The sequence below is a fragment of the Gallus gallus genome, chromosome 27 (assembly GCF_016699485.2).
Source record: "Gallus gallus isolate bGalGal1 chromosome 27, bGalGal1.mat.broiler.GRCg7b, whole genome shotgun sequence".
NCBI lineage: Eukaryota > Metazoa > Chordata > Aves > Galliformes > Phasianidae > Gallus > Gallus gallus.
The window spans coordinates 3,065,398-3,093,315 of NC_052558.1; the positions used below are offsets into that span (position 1 = coordinate 3,065,398).

General features: G+C 43.2%; 2 protein-coding genes across 13 annotated transcripts; one reads left to right on the plus strand and one right to left on the minus strand.

Annotated features, from left to right (window-relative positions):
• The first annotated feature begins 278 nt into the window (after positions 1 to 278).
• Positions 279 to 27,832, plus strand: MPP3 (membrane palmitoylated protein 3). Of its 12 annotated transcripts, none has more exons than XM_046904451.1 (21): positions 279 to 423; positions 2,404 to 2,637; positions 3,563 to 3,595; positions 12,973 to 13,084; positions 13,724 to 13,842; positions 14,417 to 14,494; positions 15,046 to 15,126; positions 15,469 to 15,606; positions 16,440 to 16,521; positions 17,892 to 17,977; positions 19,454 to 19,528; positions 20,508 to 20,704; positions 21,482 to 21,546; positions 22,353 to 22,373; positions 22,667 to 22,708; positions 23,100 to 23,264; positions 23,636 to 23,716; positions 24,488 to 24,581; positions 25,395 to 25,503; positions 25,970 to 26,092; positions 26,346 to 27,832. In XM_046904451.1, the coding sequence occupies exons 4-21, from the start codon at positions 13,060 to 13,062 to the stop codon at positions 26,526 to 26,528; spliced, it is 1,764 nt and encodes a 587-aa protein (XP_046760407.1). In that variant the 5' UTR covers positions 279 to 423; positions 2,404 to 2,637; positions 3,563 to 3,595; positions 12,973 to 13,059; the 3' UTR covers positions 26,529 to 27,832. The 12 variants fall into 12 exon arrangements, 10 of the variants coding, with proteins under 10 accessions (XP_046760407.1, XP_040509214.1, XP_046760406.1 ...); XM_040653280.2 differs by having other exon boundaries at positions 2,404 to 2,455; XR_006932200.1 differs by lacking the exons at positions 279 to 423; positions 2,404 to 2,637; positions 3,563 to 3,595 and adding an exon at positions 10,714 to 10,825 and having other exon boundaries at positions 26,346 to 26,451; positions 26,638 to 26,743; positions 27,383 to 27,832.
• LOC429785 (G protein-activated inward rectifier potassium channel 1-like) lies at positions 378 to 8,144 on the minus strand. The gene is made up of 3 exons (XM_427340.8): positions 7,398 to 8,144; positions 2,929 to 3,145; positions 378 to 2,604 (listed from the first exon to the last, which is right to left on the minus strand). Exons 1-3 carry the CDS (start codon positions 8,046 to 8,048, stop codon positions 2,129 to 2,131), a joined length of 1,344 nt encoding a protein of 447 aa, XP_427340.3. The 5' UTR covers positions 8,049 to 8,144; the 3' UTR covers positions 378 to 2,128.
• Positions 27,833 to 27,918: the final 86 nt, after the last annotated feature.

Below are 27,918 nucleotides of genomic sequence, written 5' to 3' on the forward strand. Positions count from 1 at the left end.
CCGCCCGAGGCCTTCTGGCGCCTCAGCAAGGAGCACTGCGCACGCGCGCGGCCTCATTGCGCATGCGTTCTTCGCCCAATTAGCGCGCGGGCTTTTTGGGCGCAGCACTGCGCATGCGTACCATTCAGGGAGACGGCAGTGCGCTTGCGCGGCAGCAGGGCCGGGCAGAGGGCGCTTTTGCGCATGCGTCCTGCAGTAGGCGGGCAGCGGCCATGCGCGGAGCCGCGCGCTCTGAGCCTGAGGGGCGGCCGCTGCCTCACCCCTCTCCGGGCACCAGAGGGCAGCTCTGCCGCGGAGCTCTGTGGAGAAGCGAAGCGTTTCGGGTCTTTGCGTTTCCTGGGCTCCGCGCTGAGTGACTCACAAGAACGCTCGAGGCCGAAAGTGAATGTGATTTTATTGTATATCGGTTCTGGATGTTCTGCGGTGAGTCATTGCGGGTGATCTAAATATCCCAGCGTGGTACGTTTAATGTGTAAAACCACAGCTTTCAGCACGTATGTAATGGTGAAAGTCGGGGGGAGGGGAAGGAAAACAACCACAGGCAGCCGCACCTGTGCAAAATACCAAGTTTGCAGCTTCAGACCGTATATAGGAGGCCAAAAGCAAAGTGACAGTGACTTATCCAGGCCGAGCCGGCCCTGTGTGGATTGTGTCCCTTCACCCACCACAGCACAGGGCTGCGGTCACCCCTTCATCTCAGCCTGCGCTGCCTATGGAGGGCAGATGGGATCGTTCCCTTGTGGAGTGCCTTGCTGTGGTGGGTACCCTCTGTGTGGGATGGAGCAGTGGGTTTGCGTTGTGCCCCTTCCCCTCACTGCCAGCTGGGAGAAAAAGGACTGCTCTCACATACAAAGGAGGGCTGCAGAACAGCTGAATAGAAGTAGGATTATGCTGGGAGTGGAGAATCATAGAATGATTGGGGTGGTTAAGAATCATAGAATGATTGGGTTGGAAGAGACCTTAAGGATCATTAAACTTCAACCCTGTGCTGTGGGCTGGCTGCCCCCCAGCAGGTCAGGCTGCCCAGAGCCCCATCCACTCTGGCTTTGGGGACCTCCAAGGATGGGGCACCCATGCCTCTCTGGGCAGCAGTGTCAGAGCCTCATCCCCCTCTGTGCAAAGAATTTCCTCCTCTCATCCAACCTTACTTTCCCCTCATTTAGTTTAAAGCCACTTCTCCTTTTCCTATCACTATCAGACTATGTGAAAAGTCAGTCCTTATCCTGTTTAAAAGCTCTCTTCAAGTATGGGAATGCTGCAATGAGGTCTTCCTGGAGCCTACTCTGACCTTAATAAGCCCAAGTCTGCCTCAGCCTTTCCTCGTAGGAGAGGTGCTCCAGCCCTTTGGTCGTCTTCACAGCTCTCCTCTGGAACCACTATAACAGGTCAGCATCCTTCTTGTGCTGGGATTGAATTGGATTCCAGTTCTCACCATACCCTGACGTTCAGTAAGGCAAGCAGTTTCAGTTCTTCAGCTTTAAAACCAGAAGAGTGTTTTTCCTTCTCACTCAAGCCAGTCATATAGAAAACTGTATAGCACTTTAAAGAGGTACTGAATGCCAACACTTGAGGTGCAAATCTTCACTGACATCTTTTTGGTCATTTCTATAGAGAAGGTTTTCTATTCTAGTGATGATCTTCTCAAATCTTCAGCAACTGAAAGTAAACTGCCATTATTAGCAAAAGTGCTTTGAGAGAATGTTCAATTCATTACAGAGGATGATCCATCCAAGGATTTGGTCCATGCTTCATGAAAAAGCATCTACAAGTATGGAAGACAATGTTGATTTGCAATGAGCATGCTGCTAAATGACATCAGGGCAGGGACCTCTTTGGCACAACAGTCTAACCTTACTGCCTCTCAAATTTCTATTAGGCTACATAAATTAGATCTGTACAGAACAATTATACAAAAGGGATCATCCTTCCAGAAAGCAGGAAAACCAAATTATTTCATTACTATAAGAAAACTTTCAGGTCAGCAGTTTTGAATGCTGTTTATGAACAATGACTCATATGCTTATGCTCTTAAGGGAGGTGACCAGAGTTTATTTTGCAAAGTTTGGCAGGCAGATTATCTTCCAATTTCATCTTTCACGCATACTTCTAGGCATCTTCTGGACTGAGTCTAAGCCTCAGCATTCATTCTTAAGGCTTTCAGCTGTATCCTGTCATCACTGTCTTCACCATTGGAGATGGAACTCATTTCTTGAATATTCAGGAGATCCCCTGTACTGCAAGTCTTCCCTGTGTTACTGGAACTCATTCTGAGGACTCTTTTTGGAAGGTCTTCCTTTCTTGAGCTAATCTTCTGAAGTTTAAAAGGGAGTTTATTTTTTTCTTCTGCAATATCAATGCAGTCAAGTGAACAAACCTTTTCTTTTCTGGTTTTGTTGTCAACAGGACTGTTCCAGGAGGATGACAGAGACAGGTTTTCTTCTTGCTCTTTGACGCTGTAAGGAGGAGTGGGGACTTCAAATGTAGCATGAAACTGAGAATAATCAACACGGAAAAAGCCATCTTCCAGGGACATCACTGGGAGGAATCTGTGACCCCAAAGAACTTCATCTTCTGTATATGAGGTCCTAGCTTGACACGTCATTCCTGCGGAGATAGAGATGAGGATGACATCATAACATAAGCAAATAGGCTAGTGGTGCTTCTTAAGACAGGAGTCACGTAAGAATGCTGTACTCCTCTACATGCGTGCAGAGGCTGGCTAGGAACTGGCAGAGAGTGTCTCTTCTTAAATGTACTGCATCAGTAGTGAAGAGCCCTATGGCAAAGAGAGGTCTCCTTTAGCATGATGGAGGCCAACAAAGGTTGGTAGCTTATGATAAGATGTTACAGAGCACGCAAGGATCAACAACTGCCAAGACTGAAGATTAACAAATAGAGCACACATGTTACCATGTTACAGTGTCTTACCTGTAGTCTCAACAATTCCTTCAAGGATGACAACTATTTCAAATTGCTCGCTTCTTAGCGATCTTTGTGAGAGACAGAAAAAGGGGCTCTTTGAGTTAATTTCATGACAGATGGTTAATGGAGAAACTAAGAACAGCTGGTCAGCTCCTGTTCCAAATCCAACATCCAGCTCACACTGGTCTAGAGGCAGAAATTCTCCCTCTGGTGTCTGTCGGGACTAGAGATAGAAAGACAGTTCAGTAAGCACTGTGTGAAGCAAGACACAAGGAGTAATGCAATTAAGTTTAAACCTGCCTCTCTGATGACGTTATTGACTCTGTATTAGGTCATCATGTAAAGATATAAGTAGTGCTATGCATACGAAGTTGATTTATATGAACAGTGTTGACATTTATCATGCCACCAGATCTCATCATCATCTACAGACTTCATTATGACATTATACATATTTTACAAATCACTGAGAATAGTATCAGGTACCACACTTTACTCCTTATGACAGATACTTGTTGTGGACATCTTGCAGCAAAAATTCCCATTGGTGTGAACAGAATCAACAAGCTTGGCATGTTTTAATGCACTGTTTGGATTCATGTTACATTATTTTTATGTGTTACTAAATTTTGTTTTGCAGAAACTGCGATGTGCATGCTCAAAGGACTTTAAGGTAAGCATCATAGTAATTGCAGAGCACATCTGGTGAGTCACATTTGCACAGAATTGTCCAAATCGATGTTACTGATGATAATGGTAATGATGCATCCCTTCCCAATTACTATATACCAAATACCACATGGTATTTCTTATCATCTTTATTCAGCTAAGTTCTCCATTTGTATTTACATCATTTCACTGGTCCATTAAAAGTACTGATGGGTTAGGTGCTTTTTTTTTTTCCTATCTCCCTCAAATTTTCCTAGTATTCAAAACACAACTGAGAACCTGCATCAGTTGACCAGGCAGATCCTCCACTGATGGCTTTAAAGGTCACTGCTGGAAACTGATTGTTAATTTTAAAACCTTACAGAGCCTATTTAAAATCTTATTATTTAAAATCCTTTCTGTTTTATTGCTCAATTAGAAAGCACATAACTGTTTGAGAACCTTATTATTGATCATGAATGATAGATAATTACACAGTTACTAGTTTGTTCTATCTGCTTTGATAAATGTGTTGGTTCCATTACGTAGAAACTCCATCCATTAGTGATAGGGAACAAGCTGAAGCAAGCAGTTTTGCTGTTGACTCCAATCTAATAGGTTTTCTTCAAAGAAAAGGAAGTTTCTATCTTTAACAGCAAGAACAACAAATCCCAAGCAACAGCTGTACTTTGAGATTGTCTCTCTGAATTTACTCTTCTATTAAAAAAAATGCTGAATATCTAACTGCCTGGCATTTACTGTGATCCCATAACCAGTTTAGATAGCTGGTGGAGTACTGAGCCTTACTGAATACAATGCATTGTTTTATTTATCTGCTATGTGTCTGGTTTTGTGCTCAGAAAAAAATATATATTTCTTCCTATCTAAATAATCAAAGTTCTCCCTTAGATAAGAGATGGTTTCTCCACCACTGTGAAGGACAAGGGAAATATCAGCTGATTGTTTGTAAAAAAATGTTCTCAAGTATTATTAGTGCTTTGAAAGGTGGTAGAAAATAAAAGGGATCAAAGCCCTGCTACTTACCGATTGTGACACTCCATTATATGCAAAGGTGTAATCAAACTACTGCAAAAATATCCCTTGTCTTTTTTTGAAGGGAGCTGCAGATCCAGGCTGCAGACAACACTGCTGTTTTTGTTGCCTGGCTACTGTTCAGCAGGTGCACAATTCAGTTGGCAGCATATGATCTTTGCTCCAAGGCAACAAGGCTCAACGTGAACTGTATGAACCGCACCTGAGCCTCAAATTTCCCCAAAGTTTTATGGAATGCTATTACCAAAGGTGTGCATATTTGCACAAATCACTGCCTGAATGAACTGTTTTCATCTACAAACGATTTTTCTCTGGGGAAAAGTCTATTGAGTTGATTTGATTGAAGTAAACAAATCCAGTGAGGATGATTAGAAGTAACAGATCTGGGAGAAAGCAAAAGGTTGTGCTTGAGGTATTTAGCACCTGCACACGGGACTGATTTATGCAGAGCATGGAGAATTTTGAAAAGGAGCTTATTTGTTAAGTAAGAATAAATGATCCTAAACAAAGAGTTCCATAGCTCTAACACATTAAGACTTCCAGCCATCAGCCTTTGTTGCACACAGCTGCACTCAGAGGAGCACAGAAGGCGGCACAGGACTGTAAACTGCCAGCAGTATGTTTGGAAGGGACACCTGAGATTCTTTATCTTGACCTCCCACAAAGGCAGATAACTTTCACAGATTAATACACAATTGAACCAGGACACAAATAGTTAGAAATGCCCCAACTTTTAATGTGCCAAGAGATGGGAAATCCTAAGGTCTACATGAGTTGCACCAAAGGTTATTGGCCTCACAGCTAAGAACTCCTTAGGTGTCTAGATTTTTTTCATCTGTGACTTTCTGCCACTGGATTCTACATTCCTCAGCTTTCCAAATCGAATTGTCGCATGCTACCAGCTGAAAAACTTTATGAAAAGCTGTCACACCAGCATTATGATGGTTATCAGTGAGATCTACTGAATGTCCTAGGGTATATATCATGCCAGCAGTGAATGCCAGTCGGACAGACTTAGATTGGTGTACTTTCTTTACAAAGGTAAGTCCTCTCTTGGTCCCACTGCAACATTCAACTCATTACTAAATATGGCTCCTATCTCAATGGCAAAGTGTGGTAAGACATACTCCTTCACATTGTTTCACTGTGATACAAGTAAACATCTTGCTATCTAATCCAACACATAAGTGTAGCAACATCAGCTGTCAGCAGCACTGCAGGAAGCACAGCCAAAAGCACAAAGCACAAAGCAGGCAGGACTTGCTACAGAGAAATGGTTTGTGAGTTACATCACATTCACCCTAGGCTTACAGGATGCACAAAGGAAGCTGCTGCAAAGCAGCTGATGTAAATTCATCTGCTGCTGGAACGGCTGCTGCCTCTGCTGGGACAGCATGTCCAGTTCAAGGGGCACCTCAACTGGTGAGGATTTAGAAGACCGAGGGCTACTGAGGGCTATAAGACACTCCTTCTAGTGAGGACTGAGGGTTCAGCTAGTGCACATTTACTTGTAAGCGTTCTTGTGGCAATAGCTTTGATTTGCCAAAGGTCACCAAGAAGCTTAAGGACAAATCATGGGCATGGTGATCATTTGTGAGAGCTGTAAGATGTGAGAGCTCAGGTATTACTCAGGGATTCACTGCTTAGTCTGTGTAACAACTATTGTAAGATGAATCAGTCCTTATCCTTCTGTTTTCTCTATAAACGAGCACTGAGCAGCAATAGAATTATTAGCAAACACTGCACCAGGCTGTGTGTTCAGTGTGCCATTTCAAAAGTTTACAGTGCACTGCCATCAGTGTAAAGTCACAGCTGTGACACTGCTCCTGTTCTGCTTTGACTCGCATTCCATCTTGGATGATGGCCAGAAATAAATACTTCAGAGGAGGATTTCTGATGGTTTTTTGGTGCTAGAGATCAGCGAAAACAATGGATTATCTGGCTTTCTGATTCCTACAAAAATTGCCCCATTGTAATTCTCGGCAGTTTATTTCCATGTACAAATCCAACTGCTTTTTGAGTCCTAGTCGAGCTCCATTTTAAAAGGGATTCTTTGACAAGAAAAATTAGCAGCTAAGTCAAGCATTCAGCACAAAGCAGAGGAAAAGCAGCCCTTCACATTTACCATTGTCTTATCAGCTACTGTATCAGGCTTGTTTCTGCAGATGATTAAAATGGCCAAGCAGTTGCTCGAAAAAGAGGATTACCATAGAGAACATGAAACATTTATGACATTCATATTCTGAAATTAACATAATCACCAGGATTCAGCTGCTGATGCAGCCCATCAGGCATGCCTCTGTGACAAGACACAGCTGCTCTGAGCTGTTCTGTTGCTTCCTCTCAACATGCCACTCAACTACACAGTATTTTCTTCCCATTCTATTCTTGCCTAGTGTATCTGAGGACTCCCATGGCTGCCAAAGGGTTCTGCCTCCTCTTAATTATTTATTTATCTATTTGTTGAATTTGAGTTCCAGTTCTTCTTTGCATTCTGAATTATACTGACCCTTGTCAGTGCTTAATAAATAGATAGTGGTGAAAATCAAAGGGCTTTTCCACTTAAGCTCCTGCACAGACCCTCTGCAGTGCTGGAAGGCCACAGGCGGGACCCATGGGGTAAGGAACTACAAGTGAAAGCCCCCCTGAGGGACAACAAGGGGGGTCAGGGCAGCTTGGCTGCTCTTGGGGCAAGTGGTTCCTCTTGACCCATGCTCTCCCAGCATCACCCACCACAACCTGCTGCCTCATCCTGCTGCCACTCTGGGCCTCACCTTGATCAGCTTGCAGCGGATCTGGGCAGAAACCATGTGGCTGTTGCGGAGGTTGCCAACCCGGAACATGAGGCAGAGCTTGCCATCCCGCTGCGAGACAACTGCGGCACGGCTGAACATGAGGGTCTCAGCTCTCTTCTTGGGCTGTGACATCTTGATGAACATGCAGCCGATGAGGAACGCGTCAACGATGGAGCCCAGCAGTGACTGGAAGAGGAAGAGCACGATGCCCTCAGGGCAGCGCTCGGTAATGTAGCGGTGCCCGTAGCCAATGGTGGCCTCAGTCTCGATGAAGAAAAGGAAGGCAGAGGGGAAGTTGTACACGTTGGCCACGCACGGACTGTAGGTGTCATCGTGTGCCCGGTGCAGGTCACCTCGCAGGTAGGCGATGCCCCACCACATCGAAGCCATGACCAGCCAGGCGACCGTGTAGGTGAGCAGAAAGATGAGCAGGTTCCAACGCCACTTGAGATCCACCAGCGTGGTGAAGAGGTCGGAGAGGTAACGACTGCTCTCACCTCCCAGGTTGCCGTGTTGCACGTTGCATCGCCCGTTCTTGTCCACAAAACGCTGCCGCTCTCTGCGGCCGCCGCCAGCGGCCGGGCCCACCGCCTGGTACTCATCGCCGAACTTCCTCCGCACCGCAGCCATCCCCTCGCTGCGATGTGGGATGCAGGGATTCCCGTTGAGCTGGAGCCGCCGCCAGCACTGCCCGCAGCCGACGGGAGAGCCGGGCCGGTGGGCGGCAGCGGGGCGGAGCGGAGCTGGCTGAGTCCCGGGGGATGGGGATGGCAGCGAGGTCCCCCCCGGCGCCTGGCAGCCCTGCTTTGGTCCACGCAGCCGGCGCCCTGCTATATCCCAAGCCCGTCTCACTGTAGCAGCCGGGTGGCGGAGTGAGAATAATGACGGGAGCGGCAGGAAGGCATCCGCCGAGAGGCCGTGCTGCTGGCAGCGCCGGGATTTTAAAGGGAATTCCTGAAATAGGTCAGCATTTAAAGGGATGCGAACATGCTAATGCTCAGCCCGAGTTGAAAAGAAAACAAAGATTCCAAAGGCAAACGAGGTCTTATCTATCAGAATTAGATAGTAATTGCATCTACGAGTTGTGCGTTTGTGTTTATGGTCCTGCTAATTAGCAGAGATGCTGTTCAGAAGGGCTCCCTAAGAGCTGAAGTGGTTTTAATGCAGGTCTCATGTTTTTTAATGGACAGAAAAGATCCGAAATTGGCAATTAGTAATTGTGTTAGAAGCTCTAATTGGGGCTAGGCTGGTGATTTGTATTGCCCAACATATTAATATTTAAAATGTGGGTGTTTTTTTTCCTCCTCAAAAATAATCCGTGTTTTCATTCTCAGTTACATAAGAGCAACACTATGATTTAAGTCACTCATTCCAACACCTCATTTTTGGCAAATCATTCTCATTACAAAATAGTGGCCGGTGCTTATTGGTATTTTCAGAAAGCAGCCTGTAATGACTGGTCATTGTGTGTTGCTTCAGTTCTGGCTTGGGAACTGATTAAGCTATTGGTGTGTCCAGAGTTTAATGTCAGTGTTTGTACCATGTGCTACAGAAGGATCTTTAAGATGCTCCCACCACGCAATAAGAGCCTGTTTGTTCCATCTTACTCCAGTCCTGGGGAGCAGCATCTGCCTTTCCTTATTGTTCTCTCACCCTGCAGTGTCTTCCATCACCCATCTCCTCAAAGGAAAACAAAAATCCCCCAAACCTCTCAAACATCCTCAGCCAATCCTTTCCAGAGCAACACGCAGGAACAAAGCACGTCAGCCCTGATGGTTTAATGCTTCTTAACACATTAGGGCTATAATTGCTCTACTTTCTCATCCTTTTTTTTTAACTCTTCCTCAATCTCTTTGTGCTCCATCAGAAGTCACATTGCAGGTATGTGGGGAGGGGGCGTTATTTGGGATGTTACCTGCTGTCAGGGATATAAAACCCACCTTAGACAGATCCAGCTTAACTAGATGGAGTTTATTTAGGGATTATGGGTTACATTCAGACAGGGCTGTAGACACCAAAATTGAAACTGTGGTTTTCTAAAATTCCTGCCTCACTTACCACATGCTTTTGAAGATGCTGGTGGCCACCGTGGTCAAAAGAATAGGGATTCACTTCCCTTGAAGGTGAATCTTCAGCTTGCGAGGGAAGCGCAGTGCTCACGGAGGGGCTGTTTGCACTGCACCAATGCAGCACTTCGTGCCTTATCCAGGAGTACACCCATTGCTCATTGCTACGTGTGGTGCTCAGGCTGTATTCCAAAGCAGCAAGATGACTGTTAAGAGCACAGCAGGGTGGGTTTGAGGTTAACCAGCAGCAGACCCATGCAGCTTGCCTGTAGATGCCACCTTTGATCGTGGCCAACCTGATGGTCTTGTGTTTGAAGGAGGCTGTGCCCCCCACACGGTGCCAGGAGAGGTTCAGGTGTGGTGTTAGGGACAATTTCTACTCTAAAGAGCAGTCAGGCACCGGCACAGGCTGTCCAGGGGTGGGGGGTCACCATCCCTGGAGGTGTTCTGGAATGGTGGGGATGCGACACCTGGGGACACGGTGGGGATGGGTTGGGGTTGGACTTGGGGATCTGGGAGGTCTTATCCAACTGTTATGACTGTGTGATTCTGTGAACGCAAACTGCTGCTCTTAGCAGTGCTGGGCAATGAACAACCCCACGTACCAGCATAGGTTGGGGACTGACCTGTTGGGGAGCAGCGTAGGGAAAAGGGACCTGGGGATCCTGGTGGACAGCAGGGTCACCATGAGCCAGCACTGTGCCCTTGTGGCCAGGAAGGCCAATGGCATCCTGGGGTGCATTAGCAGGGTTGTGGTTTGGTAGGGTGAAATCGGTTCTCCTCCCCTTCTACTCTGCCCTGGTGAGACTGCATCTGGGGTATTCCATCCAGTTCTGGGCCCCTCGGCTCAAGGACAGGGAACAGGGAGTGGAGAATCTCCCTTACGAAGGAGCTGGGGCTCTTTAGCTTGGAGGAGAATGAGGGGTGACCTCATTAATGTTTACAAACACGGAAAGGATGCATGTCAGGAGGATGGAGCCAGGCTCTTCTCAGTGACATCCAACGATAGGACAAGCGGCAGCGGGTGCAAGCTGAAACATAGCAGGTTCCACATAAACATGGCAAACAACTTCTTCACATGAAGGGTAACGGTGCACCGTCGGGGCTGCTCAGGGAGGCGGCGCGGACTCCTTCTCTGGAGATATTCAAAACCCTCCTCACGAGGGCCTTTTCCACCGCCCGCCCGGCAGCTCGGGGGAGGGGAGGAGGGCGGTGCGTCAGCGGCTCTCGGGGCGCATGAGCGCGGCCGGCAGCGGGCTGCAGGAGGCGGGCGCCGGGAGCAGCTCCGCCGGGACAGGCAGCGCAGCGCAGCGCGGGGCCTCCCGCCCGCCCGCACCGCAGGTAACGGTTCCGCGGCGGCAGCGCGGCGCTGACGCTGAGGGACCGCGGCGCCGCCATTTTGCGGGCGGGCGGGGCCGGGCTCTGAGGTGTGGGGATGCGCTGACGGAGAAGCGGCGCGGGGAAGAGCTGAGGGCGGCCAAGAGAGGATTGCAGAGCCCGGCTGCGGGTGTGGGGAAGCGGGGTTGGAGCTGAGCCGCCGCGGGGTGTGCGGGCGGAGCGGGATGGAGCTGCGCTGCGCTGTAGCCGCGGTCCGCTCTGAGCGGTCTCTCCCCGCGCTGGGCTGATGTCCGCGTTCTGGCACGAGCTCTTCCCCCATTCGGTCCTATAGGTCCAGGTTACGGAAGCCTGCTGTAGGCTGAACCGCAGCAGGTTCGTCCCCTCAGGTAGCGGCGTGTGACAACGCGAGCATCGCCGTGCCGTTGCCGTGCCCGTGGGCAGCGCCGGCGCCCATCCGAGGCAGCGCGCCTCGTCCTGCTGGGCCAGAGCGCTCCGCAAAGGGAGTTAGGGACCGAGCGGAATTTTAGGCAAAAAGGCACTTGAACTGATGCACACCGTGAGGGTAAAAGGGCACTTTGGTGTTTCTGAGCCTCCCTTGCAACATGCCAAGTGCCTGGGGTTGAGTTGAGTGCCTTGAGGTGAACGCCAATGATTAATTATTGGGTATGGGATGTGTGTCCAGGCAGCACAGCCTGGAGGGGTTTTACAGAGCACGGGATCACCCCGTGGGAGAAACCTTCAATTATGACACCAGTCCGGTGTCCCACAGATCTCTGATGGGTTTTTGAGATGTTAAAACAGTCTTCCAGGCTCCTGGGCAGGATGCTTTCAGACTGAGAGTCTGGAAGATAAGTTTGTTTGCTTGGGTTTTGGGGCTCAATCAGCATGGCTGTGGGAGGCATGCATTCTCACAAAGACAGAGCAGGCAATTAAAGTTGCCTTTATTGATAACCAGAGAACATGTTAAGTGCATGGCAAGTGAAACGGAGTAGTAAATGAGCCAAACTGGTTGAATGAATTGGTTATGTGTCTATTGCAGCATGAAGTGAGGGGATAGAGGATGGAACATGCTTATTTCTGCGAAGCAATATGTAGTAGAAACAACCTTGAAAGTTAATTAAGTGAATGTGTTGCCATGATGATCAGTGGGCTGGAGCTCCTCTCCTATGAGGAAAGGTTGAGGGAACTGGGCTTGTTTAGCTTGGAGAAGAGAAGGCTCTGGGGGGACCTCATTGTGGCCTTCCAGTACTTGAAGGGAGCATATAAACAGGAGGGGGAGTTTTACGAGGGTGGGGAGTGATAGGACAAGGGGGAATGGTTTTAAACTGAGACAGGGGAGGTTTAGGTTGGATATGAGGAGGAAGTTTTTCCCCCAGAGGGTGGTGACGCACTGAACAGGTTGCCCAAGGAGGCTGTGGATGCCCCATCCCTGCAGGCATTCAAGGCCAGGCTGGATGTGGCTCTGGGCAGCCTGGTCTGCTGGTTGGCAACCCTGCAGGGGGTTGGAACTGGATGATCACTGTGGTCCTTGTCAACCCAGGCTATTCTATGGTTCTATGATTCAGTTTTGCGCTTTGAAATGAAAATGTTCTGGAGTCATTTGCCCTCCAGAGAAATCAGCAATAAAAGCATCCAATGGAATTTTTTTGTACAGAGGAGTCATCTGTAATGTTTGTAGCACCCTTATTACCCATGCCCAAGGTTGACTCCTTCTAGCTTTAATGAGTTGCATCTAATTGTAGCACAGCCTGCACTGGGATGCTAGAACATCTCATGATGGCATCATCCTGCACACTCTGTTCCTGTGCATGTGGTGCTGATCAGTGCTTTCAGCCATCCATTCCATAGCATGCTTTCTCTTTTCATTTTTCAAGGACTCTTTAGGCCTTTTAAAGCTGTGACTCTCTTGAGAATAGAGCAGGGAAGCATCTGTTCTCTTCGCCATCAGCTCTGTACAAGATGTTATGGTTATTATATAACACGGTATCTTACATTATTGCGTGTTATTGCATGCACAGAAGAATAACTGCAGGGTTGTGCCTGACTCTGGTTAAACTTAAGAAAAATGCACAGCAGTAAATGACTGTTTTTACATGATCTCCCCTTTTCTCGTGTGCTTGAGCTTAGATTTTTATCTTTGCTGATTTCAGGACTGCCTCTGACTCGCAGTTCAGAAGGAAGAAACCAGTCGTGCTGATTGAAGTTGAACATTTGTGCCTGAGATTACAAACAAAGCCATGCCAGTGCTTTCAGAAGACTCAGGTAACGAATCTGCATGCTTTCAATAGAGCAGTGACTGAAACCCTGCTGTGTGTGTATTTTTCATGCAGGAAACTCACACTGCAGTTAAATAAAATAGAATGAACTAGATTTCATAGCAGTTACCTGAAGGAATATACAAGGGCAGAGGAGTGTGAAAAATGGAACTGAATGAAGTTATTAAGAGTTAAAAGGTGCCTGGAGGTAGAAAGAACAGGATAATGTTTGCAAGCAGAGTACTTTGGGAAGCAGAGCTGATGGCTGTGCCATAAAGACAGCGGTTCACTCATCTTCCATGTCTGCTTTGGAACTGTGATAACTTCAGGTTTATCAGAGGGTTGGCCTTTGTAGAAGCAAAGGGAAATTACGTGAAGGGAAAAACGTCAAAAATAGTGGCTTTAAGAAGTGTATTGCTTTGGTAGCTTTGGCTATAATATGATGTGTGTTGTATCTCAAGATGTATTTACTGCTTAAGAAGGAAGCATTAAAAACGACTGGATAACAAGCACCCACCTCTGTGCAGGCTTAATAACAATCAAGGTGGTGCCCAAGTAAACGTAGTTGACATTAGGCTTGTAGGAGAGGGACCTGTATGATGTGCTTTCTACAAAATCTTTTGTTCTGTCTTGAATTTAAATGTAGGTTTACATGAAACTTTAGCCCTTTTGACATCTCAGCTACGACCTGATTCAAATCATAAAGAGGAAATGGGGTTCCTTAAGGATGTCTTCAGTGAAAAGAGTCTCAGCTACCTGATGAAGGTAAAAGTTTATCAATCTACGTTTTCCTTATGGGTTATTTATTGTCTATTTCCTTGTTTTATCAATGACTTTGCCAAATCTAATTTGGTGTTGAGTAGCATTCTGTATCAACCAAAACACACATTTATTTAAATGTAAACATGGAGAAAGTTCAATGAAAATCAAGGTACTTTGTTCAAACAAAACCATTTCTGCCTGATAATGGATGTTCATATTGAGTTGTGTGATGGGAATCAGACTGGAAAGGCTGTTTGTAAGCTTTGGCCAGTAGTTAGTTACATCTAATTAGTTACTTTAAAAACACTTTACTTGATGTTACTTGTTTACTTGATGCAGTTGCCAAAGTGCAGGTACTCAGTAGCTGAAAAGCAGCATGAGGTGACTTCATTTGTCCCTTGTGTTGCTGAAGCTTTAACAGATTTCTTGGCATTAGCAAAAAGATGACAAAAGAAAAACCTCATAGGTGAGAAATAACCCCAAGAGAGGTGATTTTTTTTCTGATACTTATCTCAGAACAGTTATGGATAAAGGTATGTGGAATATTTTTTTTTAAGAAGTTTTGTATCTTTTTCAGATTCATGAGAAGCTCCGTCATTATGAAAGGCAGAGTCCAACTCCTGTTCTGCATAGCGCAGCAGGATTAGTTGAAGATGTGAGTAAAAACTCTTATCTCCTTTTTTATTCCTTTTCTCTTTAAGTCCACTCTTCCAACAAATCAAAGCCCTTGTGCTGTATGTACGTGTACTTCTCTTCTTCCTCAGTTCTCTTGGAAATCTATTGGCAAATTTTATCCATAATTAGTCAAGGAAATAAAACCTCAAAAATAGTATGTCATGTGTCCAGTGAAGACAGACATAAGTAGAGTAGAGGGATGATATTAAATGGTCTTCCCATGGGAGAGGCAGCAAGAGACATTAGAGTATTCCACTTAGGAGTTCCATCTTAAGGACATAAGTCCATTACAATGCAGGTTGCATTGCATTTCACAGAATGTGTTTGGGTGTCCAGGCTTTGAAGGGTAATAAGGAAACTTTTGTTGCATGATGCACGCAAATAATGCCACCTGGTAGCAAATAGTGTTAAAGTGCTTTATCACAGAGCAAACGCCAGAGTTTTGTTTCATGCACTGCTTATGGATTTTGTATGGATTGCATAGAATTATGGACACCTTTTGTTTTGAAGTTGCACGCTTTTATTTTGAAGGTAATAGAAGAATTGCAGACTGCACCAGTGAATAATGAAGAAAAAGAGCTGCTTCAGCTGCTGTCAACACCACATCTCAGGGTAAAAAAAAAAACCACCAAAACACACCAGAGAACTTGCTCAAGTTTCTTTGCATAACTCCAACAGCATTCTGCGCAGGAAAGGTTACGTTGGACAGTCCTAAGAGAAAGCAAAAGCCTTTAGCACCAAATACTGATTTCTTCAGTTACTGTATCTAGAAGACCAGTAAGAAACCACCTATTCCTGCTTCAGGGCTTCTGTGTAGGATTTTCCCAAAATTAGCTTTTGGGGATGTTTTTCTTTGTGTGTCTGTTTTTGTGTTTGCTGTAATGCCTGAAAGGTGACAATCAGAAGCCGTGATGTTACTCCATTGTGTTGCTGTTTCTTATTTGGTTTACACAGGCAATGCTTGTAGTACACGACACTGTAGCACAGAAGAACTTTGACCCAGTCCTTCCACCTCTGCCAGATAACTTTGATGATGATTTTGATGAAGAATCAGTGAAAATTGTTCGGCTAGTGAAAAATAAAGAGCCCTTGGTACGTATCAGATCATCCACATCTAGTCATAACATTCTGTGTTGGAAAGGAGTCACTGTAAATACAGAGGAGGTGCATGAAGGGCATCACCAAGGATTCTACAGAAAGTGAGAGTGCTTTGAACTATATATGTTAAAGTAAATATGCTCATTATATGCAGTAATTTGTATCATACCTAGCATACAATGAGTGAATACCTTCGTTTACGAGTGTCAGTGATGTATGTTAAGAGTATGTTTACTACCTGTATATAAACAGTATATTGACAAGATACAAGTAGAAACAGAAAGAAATTATTTCCTAAGAAAAAATAATTACAGTGGGTGTCTGCTGAAGTGCTTTTTGGAACTGTGTGTGACAGTAGGTAGTAGAAGAGAGCAGAGGCTTAACTTCTGATTAAAGTTTTATATTGCCAGCAGAGCTCGGAGGTATAATGAACCCATAAAACTCTGTAATTCCTTGGCTTTCCTCATCCTTCTTGCATAAAAGGGCTGGCTCTGTTGTATAAAGATTCAGAAGACACATAGAGAAAGCACTTTGCAAGGTATTGTTCTGTGTGCTTGAGTCCATATCACCACCATAATGACAGTGTGATGTAAACACCGAGCACAGTGATCAGAAAGAGAGGGAGCACAGGGCTTTCCTGCAACCATGTGACGTGGCCACCAGCTAAAGTTCAATAGCAGTGAAAATTGATAAGGTGGAAGACAAAATCTGTATGAATTCTAAATGAATTCTAGTTTAGAAGACGTAGTTTATTTCACTGCTTAGTATATCCTAAGCAAATTTCTTATGATGGTTTCTTTTTTTGGGGGGGCTATGTTTTATTTCAGGGAGCTACCATCAGAAGAGATGAGCATACAGGGGCTGTGATTGTAGCAAGGATCATGAGAGGTGGTGCAGCTGATCGCAGTGGTAAATTTCATGAGCAAAACCAGCTCTTTGGGCATGGGTGTTTCAAATATGTGTTGGCTATTTTATGAAAAGATACAGCTCACTTAATTCATAATAGGAAGCTGTTAGATGCCAAGTCTGAACTGGAATGTGTACTCTGTGCAGTCAGCGGAGGGAGACTAGCATTGCTGGGGAATGAATCATCCCAGCAGGCCTCGGAATGGGATTCCAGTGCTGGAATTGCCTTTCTTCCTCATTGACTGCAAGGGGAGCCTGTGTGGTAGGCTCAGTTGGCAGCTGAATTTCAAGTGCCTGGTGGCAGGAGAGACTTCTCTCCATAGGCTGTCATACAGCACGCTTTCAGATCCTCCAGGGTTAATTCATGTGGTGTTTGACTTTGTTTTCTAGAAGGTGCTCGTTCAGATTTTATGCAATAAGCTGAATTGGCCTTATATGTGATTTATAGAATCCAAGTCTCGTGTACTTTTTAATATACAGGTAATACAATCCCAAAATTAATGAATTACTGTGATGGAAAAATATTAGCTAATTACAGCTTTTTTCTTGACTGTTACCATTTTTCATGTTGGCATAATCTGATAAATGTAATGAAATGAGTAGAGCTGTGCTTAGCATTTCCGTATTTCATCAGGAATCTATTATTTTAATTAGATACATTTCTGTTTAAAATAACCACTAGGAAAAATGCCAGCAGAGATGGGAGGAGTGGGTGTAAGCATCAGAGGAAAGGAAAGAAAAGAGGATGTTTTAACTTGTAATCTTACATCTTGGTATGTTTGGTGTTTTCAGTGTATTGTGAGTTGTTTGCTGTTTGCTTTATTCACAAATTCTTCTGTGTCATTGAACAGTAGTTGTAGTGTACACAAATGCAGTACTTGTTACTTAACCAGATAAGCAAATGTTAAACTGTTAAGGGCCTTTTCATGGCTTGTTCAGAAATTAAGTTGATTAGTCCAACAGTCTTTCTGGGACTGCATGGTTTTGATCTGTCAGCTGACAGCCATGTTATTCCTGTCTTTATAGTCAGCACCTGTCTCCTGATGGTACAGGATTTGATCATCCCTAGGAAGCTATTCCAGTTTTGCATTCTTAGTGCTGATCCAAATGCAGAGGAGGTGATTTTTCCAAAGTATCTTGCCAAATGTGCTCTCCCTGCTCCGGTCTTTGTGGCTTTGGTGCATGAGAAAAGTCTGCCACATGGATAAAGAGCAGGAGATTTCAGAGCATATTGCCAACAGAAGCACTTGGCTTTAGAGGGAAATCCACTAAGTTGAGGGAGGGAGAGGAGGGAGGCACGTGCACTAACCTGGGTCAGATGTCAGAGAAGTGCTGCTCTCCATCTATAGGCTTTAACTTACTTCTCTTTTCAGGTCTTGTCCACGTTGGAGATGAACTGAGAGAAGTCAATGGTATCGCTGTGCTTCACAAACGACCCGAAGAAATAAGTCAGATTTTGGTCTGCACTGATTTCTGTTTCAAGATCTTTTCTATTGGGTGATCTAGTAATTACGATAGATGATGAAATTTAACCTTGAGTTTAAGATGTGTGTGTAGAGCTAAAAGATGGAATCCCTGCTTGTCTTTACAATAAGAGTTTTTCTTCTCAACGTGGATTATTTAGTCCTCTCCTTTTGACTTCAGAAACTTCCATGGAACTGAATCGGTACCAAGTAAGATACAAATATAAAGTTATGTGTTGCTTTGTCAAGAACATCCCTTTCGTGCTTTGTTTATGACAAGCAAATTGCAAATTAATAGTGTATTCTTAATAGAAAAGCAGTTTATTCATGACGTGGTTATGTCAGGAAGCTGAAGAAAGTTAGTTGTGTGCCCATTAGTGCTGTCATTCTGTTCTGTACTACCAGATTTCTCAAGGCTTTAGCAGTTCTTGCTCCAAGCTGCTCTAACCCACAAATCTTTAAGTCTTTCTGAACTCCCACATCTGTGGTCAGCCTGTTGTGTTGCAGGAAGTGTCCGAGCTCCTACTCATCTCTGACTTCCCTCTTGCCTGTGTTGAGTGGGGTTAGTGATGCAGTGAGAAGAAACCCAATGCTAAGAGGCTGAACTCTGGCATCAGTTCCATCACCTAACTTAAATTTGTACCAAATTATGCTGGATGAGGAGAATGACTGCTTTTGGTTCAGGGGAAGAAATCAAAACCGTACTTTGAAATCTTGTATGAAGCTGATTTTGGGGACCCTGGGATAGTGTTTGTCTGTCCTATTTTAAATGCCTGCAATGTGATAGTTTTCTTTTAATGTTTTATTTCTGAAGAAGACCTGCAAATGTTTGTCCATGCTGATCTTCCTGCTTTCCATTTCTATCTGTACAGAGTAACAGGCTCCTCTAGGGCACAGTTATCTCATACAAAGGAATGTATCTAAAAATAGATCAGATGAACCTATTCTGAATTTTCAAGCACCTAAAATCACTTCTTAATTTACTGTAACTAACAAATGACATTTTTTAGCAAAGATATTTAGAGTGGATGTAAGTGTTTACTTAGTGAATGTTTATCTTTGCACCCTAACGAGTAGGAAAAAAGAACTGCAATCTGGGAAAACGACTGTTACTCAGCCAAGCACCTTAAAATATTCAGGCTCCAAAAACTTAAGTTGGTATCAAGCTAAAAGCCATGGAAATTTTTAATACTTCATGAGCTGTAATCCAGAAAAGAATGTGGTTGCTAAAAGGAAATGAAAGAATTTTAGTGCAAGTCTTAATATTTTCTAGCCAAGGAATTACTGTTGGTGTCTCCATGGGGATTACAGTGTTGTGGAAGATTCATGGAACATCATGACAGTTAAATAGTGGATTAGCTTTGCCTATTAAAGTTCTGAGAAGACTGACTGGCTCCTAAATTGGGACTTGGATAGTCTGCATTGTCCTTACACTGATTTCAAAGTAAAAAAAACATTTCCCTTTTTCTCAGGCACAGTCTCAGGGATCGATAACATTAAAAATAATTCCAGCCATCAAAGAAGAAGATCGTCTAAAAGACAGCAAGGTATGCAACTTGGTAGAATGCCAGTGCACAGTTTTCATACTTGCATTTATCTAAGATTCCTGTTGGTTCAGTAGGAATCATCACAGAGTTAGACCCATAATATAACTGAAAAGACGATAGAACACCTTTTTGACATAAAAGATAGTACCATATTGTTCAGTATAAGTACTTAGGTGAATTCTCTTGTCCTTATCTTGGCACGTGTTCATTCATAATCTAGCTGCTTCTTTTGGTTTGCATAATTAAACCTGGTGTTCCTGCCAGTCTCCTCTTGCTGTGACAGCTGTTATCTGCCCATTATCACTGGGCATTTTGCCATTCACTTGAGTCAAAACAGATCTGCCCTCCAACAGAGCTGCATTTGTCATTTGGCCACATTAGGCCTTTGCATTTGGCCTCCTTGATCAGCAGTATCTTAACTGTGTCAGTGGTCCGCCACAGGATTCCTTCTCAACCTCCCTACTTCCCTGCTCTTTGTTGACGAATTCTTCCTTGGAACCCCTCAAATTACTTCTAGAAATATTTCTGCTCTGATACATGCATTAGTGGCAGGATACAAATCCGAAGTTAAATAGCAGATGTTGATTAAAGAAACGTGATAAGTACAGCTTTTTTAATAAGGCTACTTTGCCATAAATCCCTCTTTATAGTTTTCTCTCTCCCCTTCTATTTTTCCTGTTGCATTTTGTATTTATGTGGGCTGTGCTTACTTGGGACTCTGTTGAGTTTCATGTTTCACAGTGACAGCACATAATGACTGAGAAGATACTTGGAAGTTAGTTTATTTTTCTGCATAGGTAAGTCAAAATACAAGTGCAGCTTAATAGAATTCAATATTTTTGAATACCACAAAGCATAAGAAGGAGAAAAAGTGTATATATTTTTCTAGTTAAGGTTGTTAGTCAGAAAAATACCTTCTAAAGGTACACTGAAATTCCAAAAAGGACAAGAAGAAAGGATGCATTACTTTCTTTTGAAGGTGTTTATGAGGGCCCTTTTCTGCTATAATCCCAAAGAAGACAGAGCCATTCCCTGCCAGGAGGCTGGTCTGCCCTTCAAGAGACGACACATCCTGGAAGTTGTAAGCCAAGATGATCCTACATGGTGGCAAGCAAAGCGTGTTGGAGACACCAACCTCAGAGCAGGCTTGATCCCCTCGAAGCAGTTCCAAGAGAGGTTTGTTAATGAAGATTACAGGTTTTTGTTGTTTTTATTAACTAACCATATGGTATCACGTGTTTTTGTGCTGCTTTTTTGTTTTTGCAGGAAATCAAGCATGGCATGATTCTGCCTTTTGAGGACAGTGCTAGAAGGTTTCATATTCCCCAGTTTTATAATGAACTTCCCAGCTTTCTTATGGTGGTTTCCAGCTGGTTTGTGCTTTGTAGCATGAGAATAGAAACACTTGCTAAGGAAGTGGGCCTGAGATTAAACATGGAATATATGTCCTTGAACCTCTTGGCTTATGGAGACAGAGTGTTTCACAGACTCGTATTTCCATAGTGTGAGGATTTATTCTAACAGTTTTTACTTTACGCATTGAATAGTTGTGAAAGAAAAAGTGCAACTGATGTTTCTTCTGGTTCCTAAGAGAGTCTTCATCTTAGACCCAGATATCATCAGGCCTAGAGGGTTTCTCTGTTTTCATAGCAAGATATACATATCTTAGAAAGCAAAAAAATGCTCCTGATGCCTTTAATTTTCAGGACAGCAGTAGATTTAAGAAGGGATCTGATTTTGGCCACTGGTCATGTGTGATTCTTACTCCACATTGCTGGATGTGTCTTCTCTGGATTGTAGATGTTGAATCAGAAGCACTTTTCAAGTGTTCGATTTTTTTCAAGGAAAAATGCCATTTCATTCTTTGTTTTAAATGACATTTGTATAACTTATAGTATAAATTCTTTATGATTTTAAGCTTTAATGGCTAAAATCTAATTATTTTCTGTTTAGGCGATTGACATACAGAAGAAGTATAGGCACCCAGCCGAATCCCAGAACTGTGAAGAAGCCATTATGTAAGTCTGTTCGGTTCCTGAAGTGATTTTGTAGTTGATTTTCACTTTTCAGGGTTTGTTTTTAATGTGTTTTCAACAATACCACTTTTGTATATGTCCTATTTTTTCTGTCACTGATTGATTTACATGGATATGAGTTGCCACATGGGAAGAGTTTGGGTTGAGCTTTATCCAGTGCTGCAAGTGCCTGCTATCTTAAAATCATGGCTGACCTTCTCTTCCTGCTTTCAAGAACATGAGGCCTTAGGTGGTTTTTTAGATACTTGAGAATTTCTTAGTGCTCACATCAGATAACCCATCTGTTACTGAGCTGTGGGATAGCCATGAGACTGGATGATGCCACACTCATGTAGACCAGGAACCTGGGAATTGTCTTCCTTCATTGCTAGAAGCAAGCTTCTGTCCTGTGATGCTTTCACACATCTCATGGTGAAGTACTCTTGTGCTGTGAAGTGGAGGGCAGATGCTCAACAGAATTGTAATACAACATGAGTCATTTAAGTTAATCTTTTCTGTATCAGTTACATCCAATGTTAGGAGGCACTTAATGAGGGTTGTTACTTATTCAGTCACTATTGAGATAATTAAGCAGGTTTTAATACAAAATTATTATGTTTTACTACTAAATTCTACCAAAGAAGTCTTTGATCGTTTGATAAGAGTACATTACTGCATGTTTTTTGAGATATAAAAGCCTGATAAGCAAATAAGACATAGAGGAACCTTCCTTTCCATTCCCTCTAATTCTATGCAGTCATTTGTCAGCCTTTTAATCTTATCAACTCTATCTTTCATGCTAACTGCAGATGATCAGACTTCTGATAAAGGTAGGTGCCCTCCTAAATCATTTTCTGTCTGAAGGTAACCAGCCAATTCATTTCCTAAAATATTTAGTAAGCCCTCAAGCAAAGGGAGTAGTAGATCGAGCTTATTCATACAGCTATTTCTTCTTGATTTACTATTTAAACTAAATTAATTTGGGTTGAGTTAAGTAATGGTGATTTCCAAATATCCCTTTCCTCACCAACCACCCAGATACGTACAGCAGGCACTAAGGTATCTTCCTTCTCTTCTCTCCCCCTCCTCTTCCCCATGTCCTCCCCACTTCCTTTCTTTGCAGAGGACTGTGACTGTGAGGGATATTTCAATGGACAATACATAGGTGAGAAACCAAATTCCACTTCTTCCCTGCAAGAAAAAGCTCCAGACTAATGTACTGATGCTAATTTTCTTTATTAATAATAGAGTTAATTTCACATACTTTGTGAACTAACTATCTCTGTCTGAAGGCGTAATTGGACGTTTGCATAACCAGTGCTCAGCATCTCAAGGTGACTTGAGGGGGTTTTAACATAGATGGGGTGCTTGGTTTTCTGCCTGGTGCACAGACTTGTCATGGATTAGATTACCATATGTGCAGTAGTTTGATTATTTAAAAAAATACTAATAGAGGGAGTGTCTCTATTTCAAGACAGTACCTTCTAACTGAACAAGCTTGACCGTGAAGATAAATGGAGACGTGGTTCAGTGCCTCTTTTGCTTTTTCTCCACAGCTGGCTTACGCAGGAGCTTTAGGTTAAGTCGTAAAGAGAAGGAGAACAATCCTAACGAAGCAAAGCAGGCAGACCAGGCAGATGCAGCAGAGCTCCTAACGTATGAGGAGGTCACAAAATACCAGCAGCAGCCTGGGGAGCAGAGGAGGCTGATTGTTTTGATTGGTAAGAGATGGAATTGATCCATTTTTTACCTTCCTCTTCCCCTTTTTGCCTTCACTCCAAAAGCTTTTTATTTTAATTCTCTTTCAATTATTGTTTTATTGTCATCTTTTAAAGGACAAAAAAGCCCCTCACCAAATCCTTAATAAATAATAATGTAGGTCTTTATATTTTATCTGATTCACTTTCCTCTGGGGTCTGCCTCTTACTCAAACATGCATACTTACGCTGCCAGAACAATTGATGAGAAGGTGAAGGGAGGGTTTATGTGGAAGGATAGAATTCATGGATCGAATGGATAGAACAGATATGATTTGTTCTGTTTACAATACTTATTCCCCACAAAAAATAGTCAGACCACTCTCTTTTGTTAGGTTGTTTGGGAGCCAGATTGAATGAGCTCAAACAGAAGGTTGTGTCAGAGAACCCACAGGAGTACGGTGTTGCAGTTCCACGTGAGTAGAATGTACTGACACTGTGTGTTGCCATATTGTTCCATCAATTCTGTTGAATAGCGCAGTGATGAGCTGCATTGATGAACGGGGTTTCATTGCATTGATCAATTAGTGTTTCAGCTGTTGACTATTTGCATATTTCATAGGTAGTGGAAATTATTTTCTCATTGTAAATGTCTGAGTAGATCACAATATAACTTAGTGCACATGCATAACGTGTTGTATAAAAGTGAGAATGTAAAATGCTATAACAAACAGGAGTTTTCAAGCAGCAGGTGAATATCTCTGACTAACTGTGGAGCTGGAAATGCAGATACAAATCAAATCAGAGTTTGTTTTTGTTTCCATTACTTTAAGGAATGGGATTTTGTGTTTGAGAAGAGAATAAACATAAATAAATACTGCATAATATTAGCAGTCTTGAGCTCTAAGGGAAGGCGTCTGATTTCATATAACCCATCAAGGACCCTATTCCACAGAAAGGCAGGCTTGTTCATACTTCAACTTCACAGGCAACATAGCAGAATTTTAACTATTTCATATTTTTACTTTCTGAGTTTCAAAGAAAAGGAATTCAATACCCAAACTAACTTCATTTTCAATCTCATTGTTTTGCTGTGAACTACATTATAACACCATATATATTTTCTACTAATTTTAATATGACTGCTTTTTTGAGGTCATGAATACAGGACTGAAACCAAACAGAGACGATACGGTTGGTTGCAGAAGCTGACCTGTGTGCTGTGCTTTGCTTCCACTCTCTTTTAGATACAACGAGGTCAAAGAAAAGTCATGAGAAAGAGGGAGTAGAATACAACTTTGTCTCTAAGCAATCATTTGAGACAGATGTGCAGCAAAACAAGTGAGTTAATTTTAAAATACTGACAGAACTGATTATATTTCCAAAACGTTGCTAAGCAAACTTCATAGAATGTGAATACCAAAATCAGGTAAAACTGGAGGAGCCATTTTAGAAGGGTTCTGTATTCCAGTAACAACTTTTATTCAGTCTGGACTGTTAGTGTGAAGCAAGAATTATACTAAGAGACAATTTAGAAACAGCAGGAGAGTGGCAGGAATACCAGAAGTTAGAATTTAAGCCTGTGTGATTGATCTGAACTGAACCTAGTGGAAGTAACAGATATTAGTTGGTCCTACTTTATTCTCTGTTTAATATGATGGGTAATATGGGGAAATTTAATTCAGAATTCCACTTCAAAGTGAGCTGTAGGCTAAATCCGTGGATATAAAGGATATTCTGTAAGATCAAGAGTGTTTCCTAGCAGGGCAGATTTTGGCTAATCTTCCACAAGATGGAAGAATCCAAGTCCATTTCATTGCCAGCTTTGTTCTATTTCATGTGAGAAACAACTTCTTTGTTTAGTAGATTTGAACAGCAGTCAATGGAATTAATGCAGCTTCTTCCCCTATTTTGCAGTAGTGCTGATTCACTAGCAGTGTCATGGGAAGAAGACAACTGTTACTAAGCAACCAAAGGAAAAAAATAATGAGAAAAAGAAACCCTTTTTTTTCCCACCTTCCTTCCCTCCACAATATTTGACTGTTGTGACTTTGGGAAACAGCTATCAGATTTTGAAAGTTAAATATTCCTTGTAGGCTACATTTAAGAAACTGTTTACTATATATAATAAATATATATATATATACTTTTTAGATTTGTGGAACATGGAGAATACAAAGAAAACCTGTATGGCACAAGTCTTGAGGCAATCCGGTCTGTGATGGCCAAAAAGAAAGTTTGTTTGGTGGATGTGGTTCCTGAAGTAAGTTCAAATATTTCTAGTAATGCTGCCTGCCTGAGTAACAAACGTTGTTCACTTTGTGGGGCTGCTTGCTGTGCAGAGAGCAGTGATGGTCTTTGAACACCTTTCTGACAGGTGGCCAGGCTGCTGGCTGGGCAGTGCTTGGCCTATTACAAGAAGCAAACAGTAACTTACCTGTCACATCATTCCTTTTGTCCTTTTCTCATGTCCTTGTTCCTGGGGCTGTGGTGCAGGACGAGGTGTCCCTGCAGTTAGACTATGCTCCAGGAAACTCACATGCTTTTGTAATACCTTAAAGGATGCTGATATTAACTTTTTTTCTTGAAGATTGAAAGCTTACTGTGGTTAGATGTGGCATGGAGGCCTATGTATGACACAAGTGAAACTGTTGAACCCAGCATGAGCAGATCACTGGCGCACAATGTATATAATATGACACGAGAAAAGAAAATACATCTGTTCACAGGCAGTGAAGCACTTGAGGACTCCTGAATTTAAGCCTTATGTTATCTTTGTGAAGCCCCTCATTCCAGAAAAGAAAAAAAATGTCTTAAAATCTCCTGTATCAGAAGAAATCTCAGCACCCCTTGTAAGTATTCTAACCTTAGTCTCTATTGTGCAGTGTGAGATAAGTGCCTTTGGTCCCTCTTGTAGTATGTTTCTTCCCCCTCCCCAATGCCTCTTGCTCCTTGATCTCAGTTGTCAGATCTTTCCTAACGCGAGCAGCTGTTGGTTCATTTCTTGCAAAGTCGTGATTTAGTGTGCTAATATCCATAAAAATGCTAATGAGTAATTACAGAATGGATACTGAAAACATCAAATCATCTTCTTGTGTTGGTCAGCAGGATGAAGAACAGCAGGAAATTATTAATTCAGCAGCATTCATCGAAGAGCACTATGGCCATTTAATTGACACTACGCTGGTGAAAGAAGATCTCCAGAGTGCATGTAATCAGCTTAAAACTGTGCTAGATAAGCTAAACAAGGATTCATTTTGGGTGCCAGTCAGCTGGGTTAGGTCATAGTTTGCTATCATCTGTTTAAAGGAAAGAATTTATTTAAAAAGCCTTGTAAATATATGGATTACAAAAGGGAAATATGTTGATTTCACTTCAAAACTGCCATTCTCTCTAGAAAGTAACATGTAAAGACTACAGAGGGAAAAAATAAAGTCAGAAGCTGATACTGCCTTCTTGAATTGGAATCCTGAGTACCAGCTGTGCACTCTCAGCCTGAACAGGTTAGTAAAAGACTGGAGTGACTTTTTAGACTGCAAATAGTGCGCTTTGTAAGGCAAAAATGTGCAGAGGGTCCCATATTCCAAAAGCACTGAAGCAATGCTAGGACAGCCAGAAGCTTCAGCATTTGGCCAGACCTTGTGTGGCATCTGACCAAGGTACTTTGTTCAGGAACAAGTCTGCTACTTGAGGGGTGAGGGAGAGTGCCCACACCCTGTCAGTTACTTAAAGGTTCAGCTGGCTTTCTTCCACTCAGGGTTACTGGTTGCAAACCCTTTCTAATTAGGCACAAAAACTCAACTGGCTCTGTAAATCGTCTGTGTTTTAGCAGCTGAGAGGTGGCGGTGGGATTCTTGTTCATATTGTTGGTTTTGGTTTTCAAGCTCAGCCCTTTCCCAGTGCTTCTGGCTGTCTCGCATAGGTAGTAATTAGTCTGCTCAGCAATGGCTTGTGCCCACTTTCCCACTCGCTCAGGATAGATGTTAAGCAACCTGTAAGCATACCTGTGTGACTGATCCAGCTCATAACCCAGGGACATTCTTTAGTCTACCTGAAAAGTGTGTATGGTGTAAAACGTGACTTGAAGAAGCTTATTTTCTGCATCTTTGCAAATGCCAACTGCTGGGGTGCCACGTGGACAGCAACAGAACAGCTCTGCAAAGGCTGCTGGGAGGAGGAGGCTGAAACACCAGGAAGCTGAGCTACAGCACCAACTCATCTTTCTCCCAGCACTTATGAATGCCTTTGTTGCAAACCAAGTGAAGAGAGCCAGAGCGTGCACTTGGCTCCATCATGTCTTGAAGAGGAAATCTTATCTGTTGAAGGACTTGGCAGATAAGAATATACAGCTTTTTAAGGTGGGCAAGACTAAGAAAATGCATTGATATTTGTGGAGTATGGTGCAGGTGTGTATTACCTGAAACTTGTTCCGGTTTTCCATTGCCTGTTGAGTTCTGATCTTTCCTCTGTACTGTGCCCTCTAACAACACCTTCTGGTACACTAGTCTCATTCTTTTAACAGTGTGATGTTATTCTTGTTCCAGAGCATTCAGAAAAACTAACACCATTGCTTATTAAAAGCGTTTTTCTTATTTAGTGTCTCTGAATCTACATTAACTTCAGCCCAAAATGTTGTCTATCCATCTTCTCCAAGTGCAAGATCACCCTGCAAAGAACA

Excerpts from the sequence above, each read along its gene's own strand:
- LOC429785 (XM_427340.8), bottom strand. The coding sequence starts at position 8,048 with ATGGCTGCGGTGCGGAGGAAGTTCGGCGATGAGTACCAGGCGGTGGGC. Across the intron at positions 3,146-7,397 it reads TCCGCTGCAAGCTGATCAAG|TCCCGACAGACACCAGAGGG; the intron begins GTGAGGCCCAGA and ends TTCTATCTCTAG. Across the intron at positions 2,605-2,928 it reads AGGAATTGTTGAGACTACAG|GAATGACGTGTCAAGCTAGG; the intron begins GTAAGACACTGT and ends CTATCTCCGCAG.
- MPP3 (XM_046904450.1), top strand. The coding sequence starts at position 13,060 with ATGCCAGTGCTTTCAGAAGACTCAG. Across the intron at positions 14,495-15,045 it reads CAGCAGGATTAGTTGAAGAT|GTAATAGAAGAATTGCAGAC; the intron begins GTGAGTAAAAAC and ends TTTATTTTGAAG. Across the intron at positions 21,547-22,352 it reads AACTGTGAAGAAGCCATTAT|ATGATCAGACTTCTGATAAA; the intron begins GTAAGTCTGTTC and ends TGCTAACTGCAG.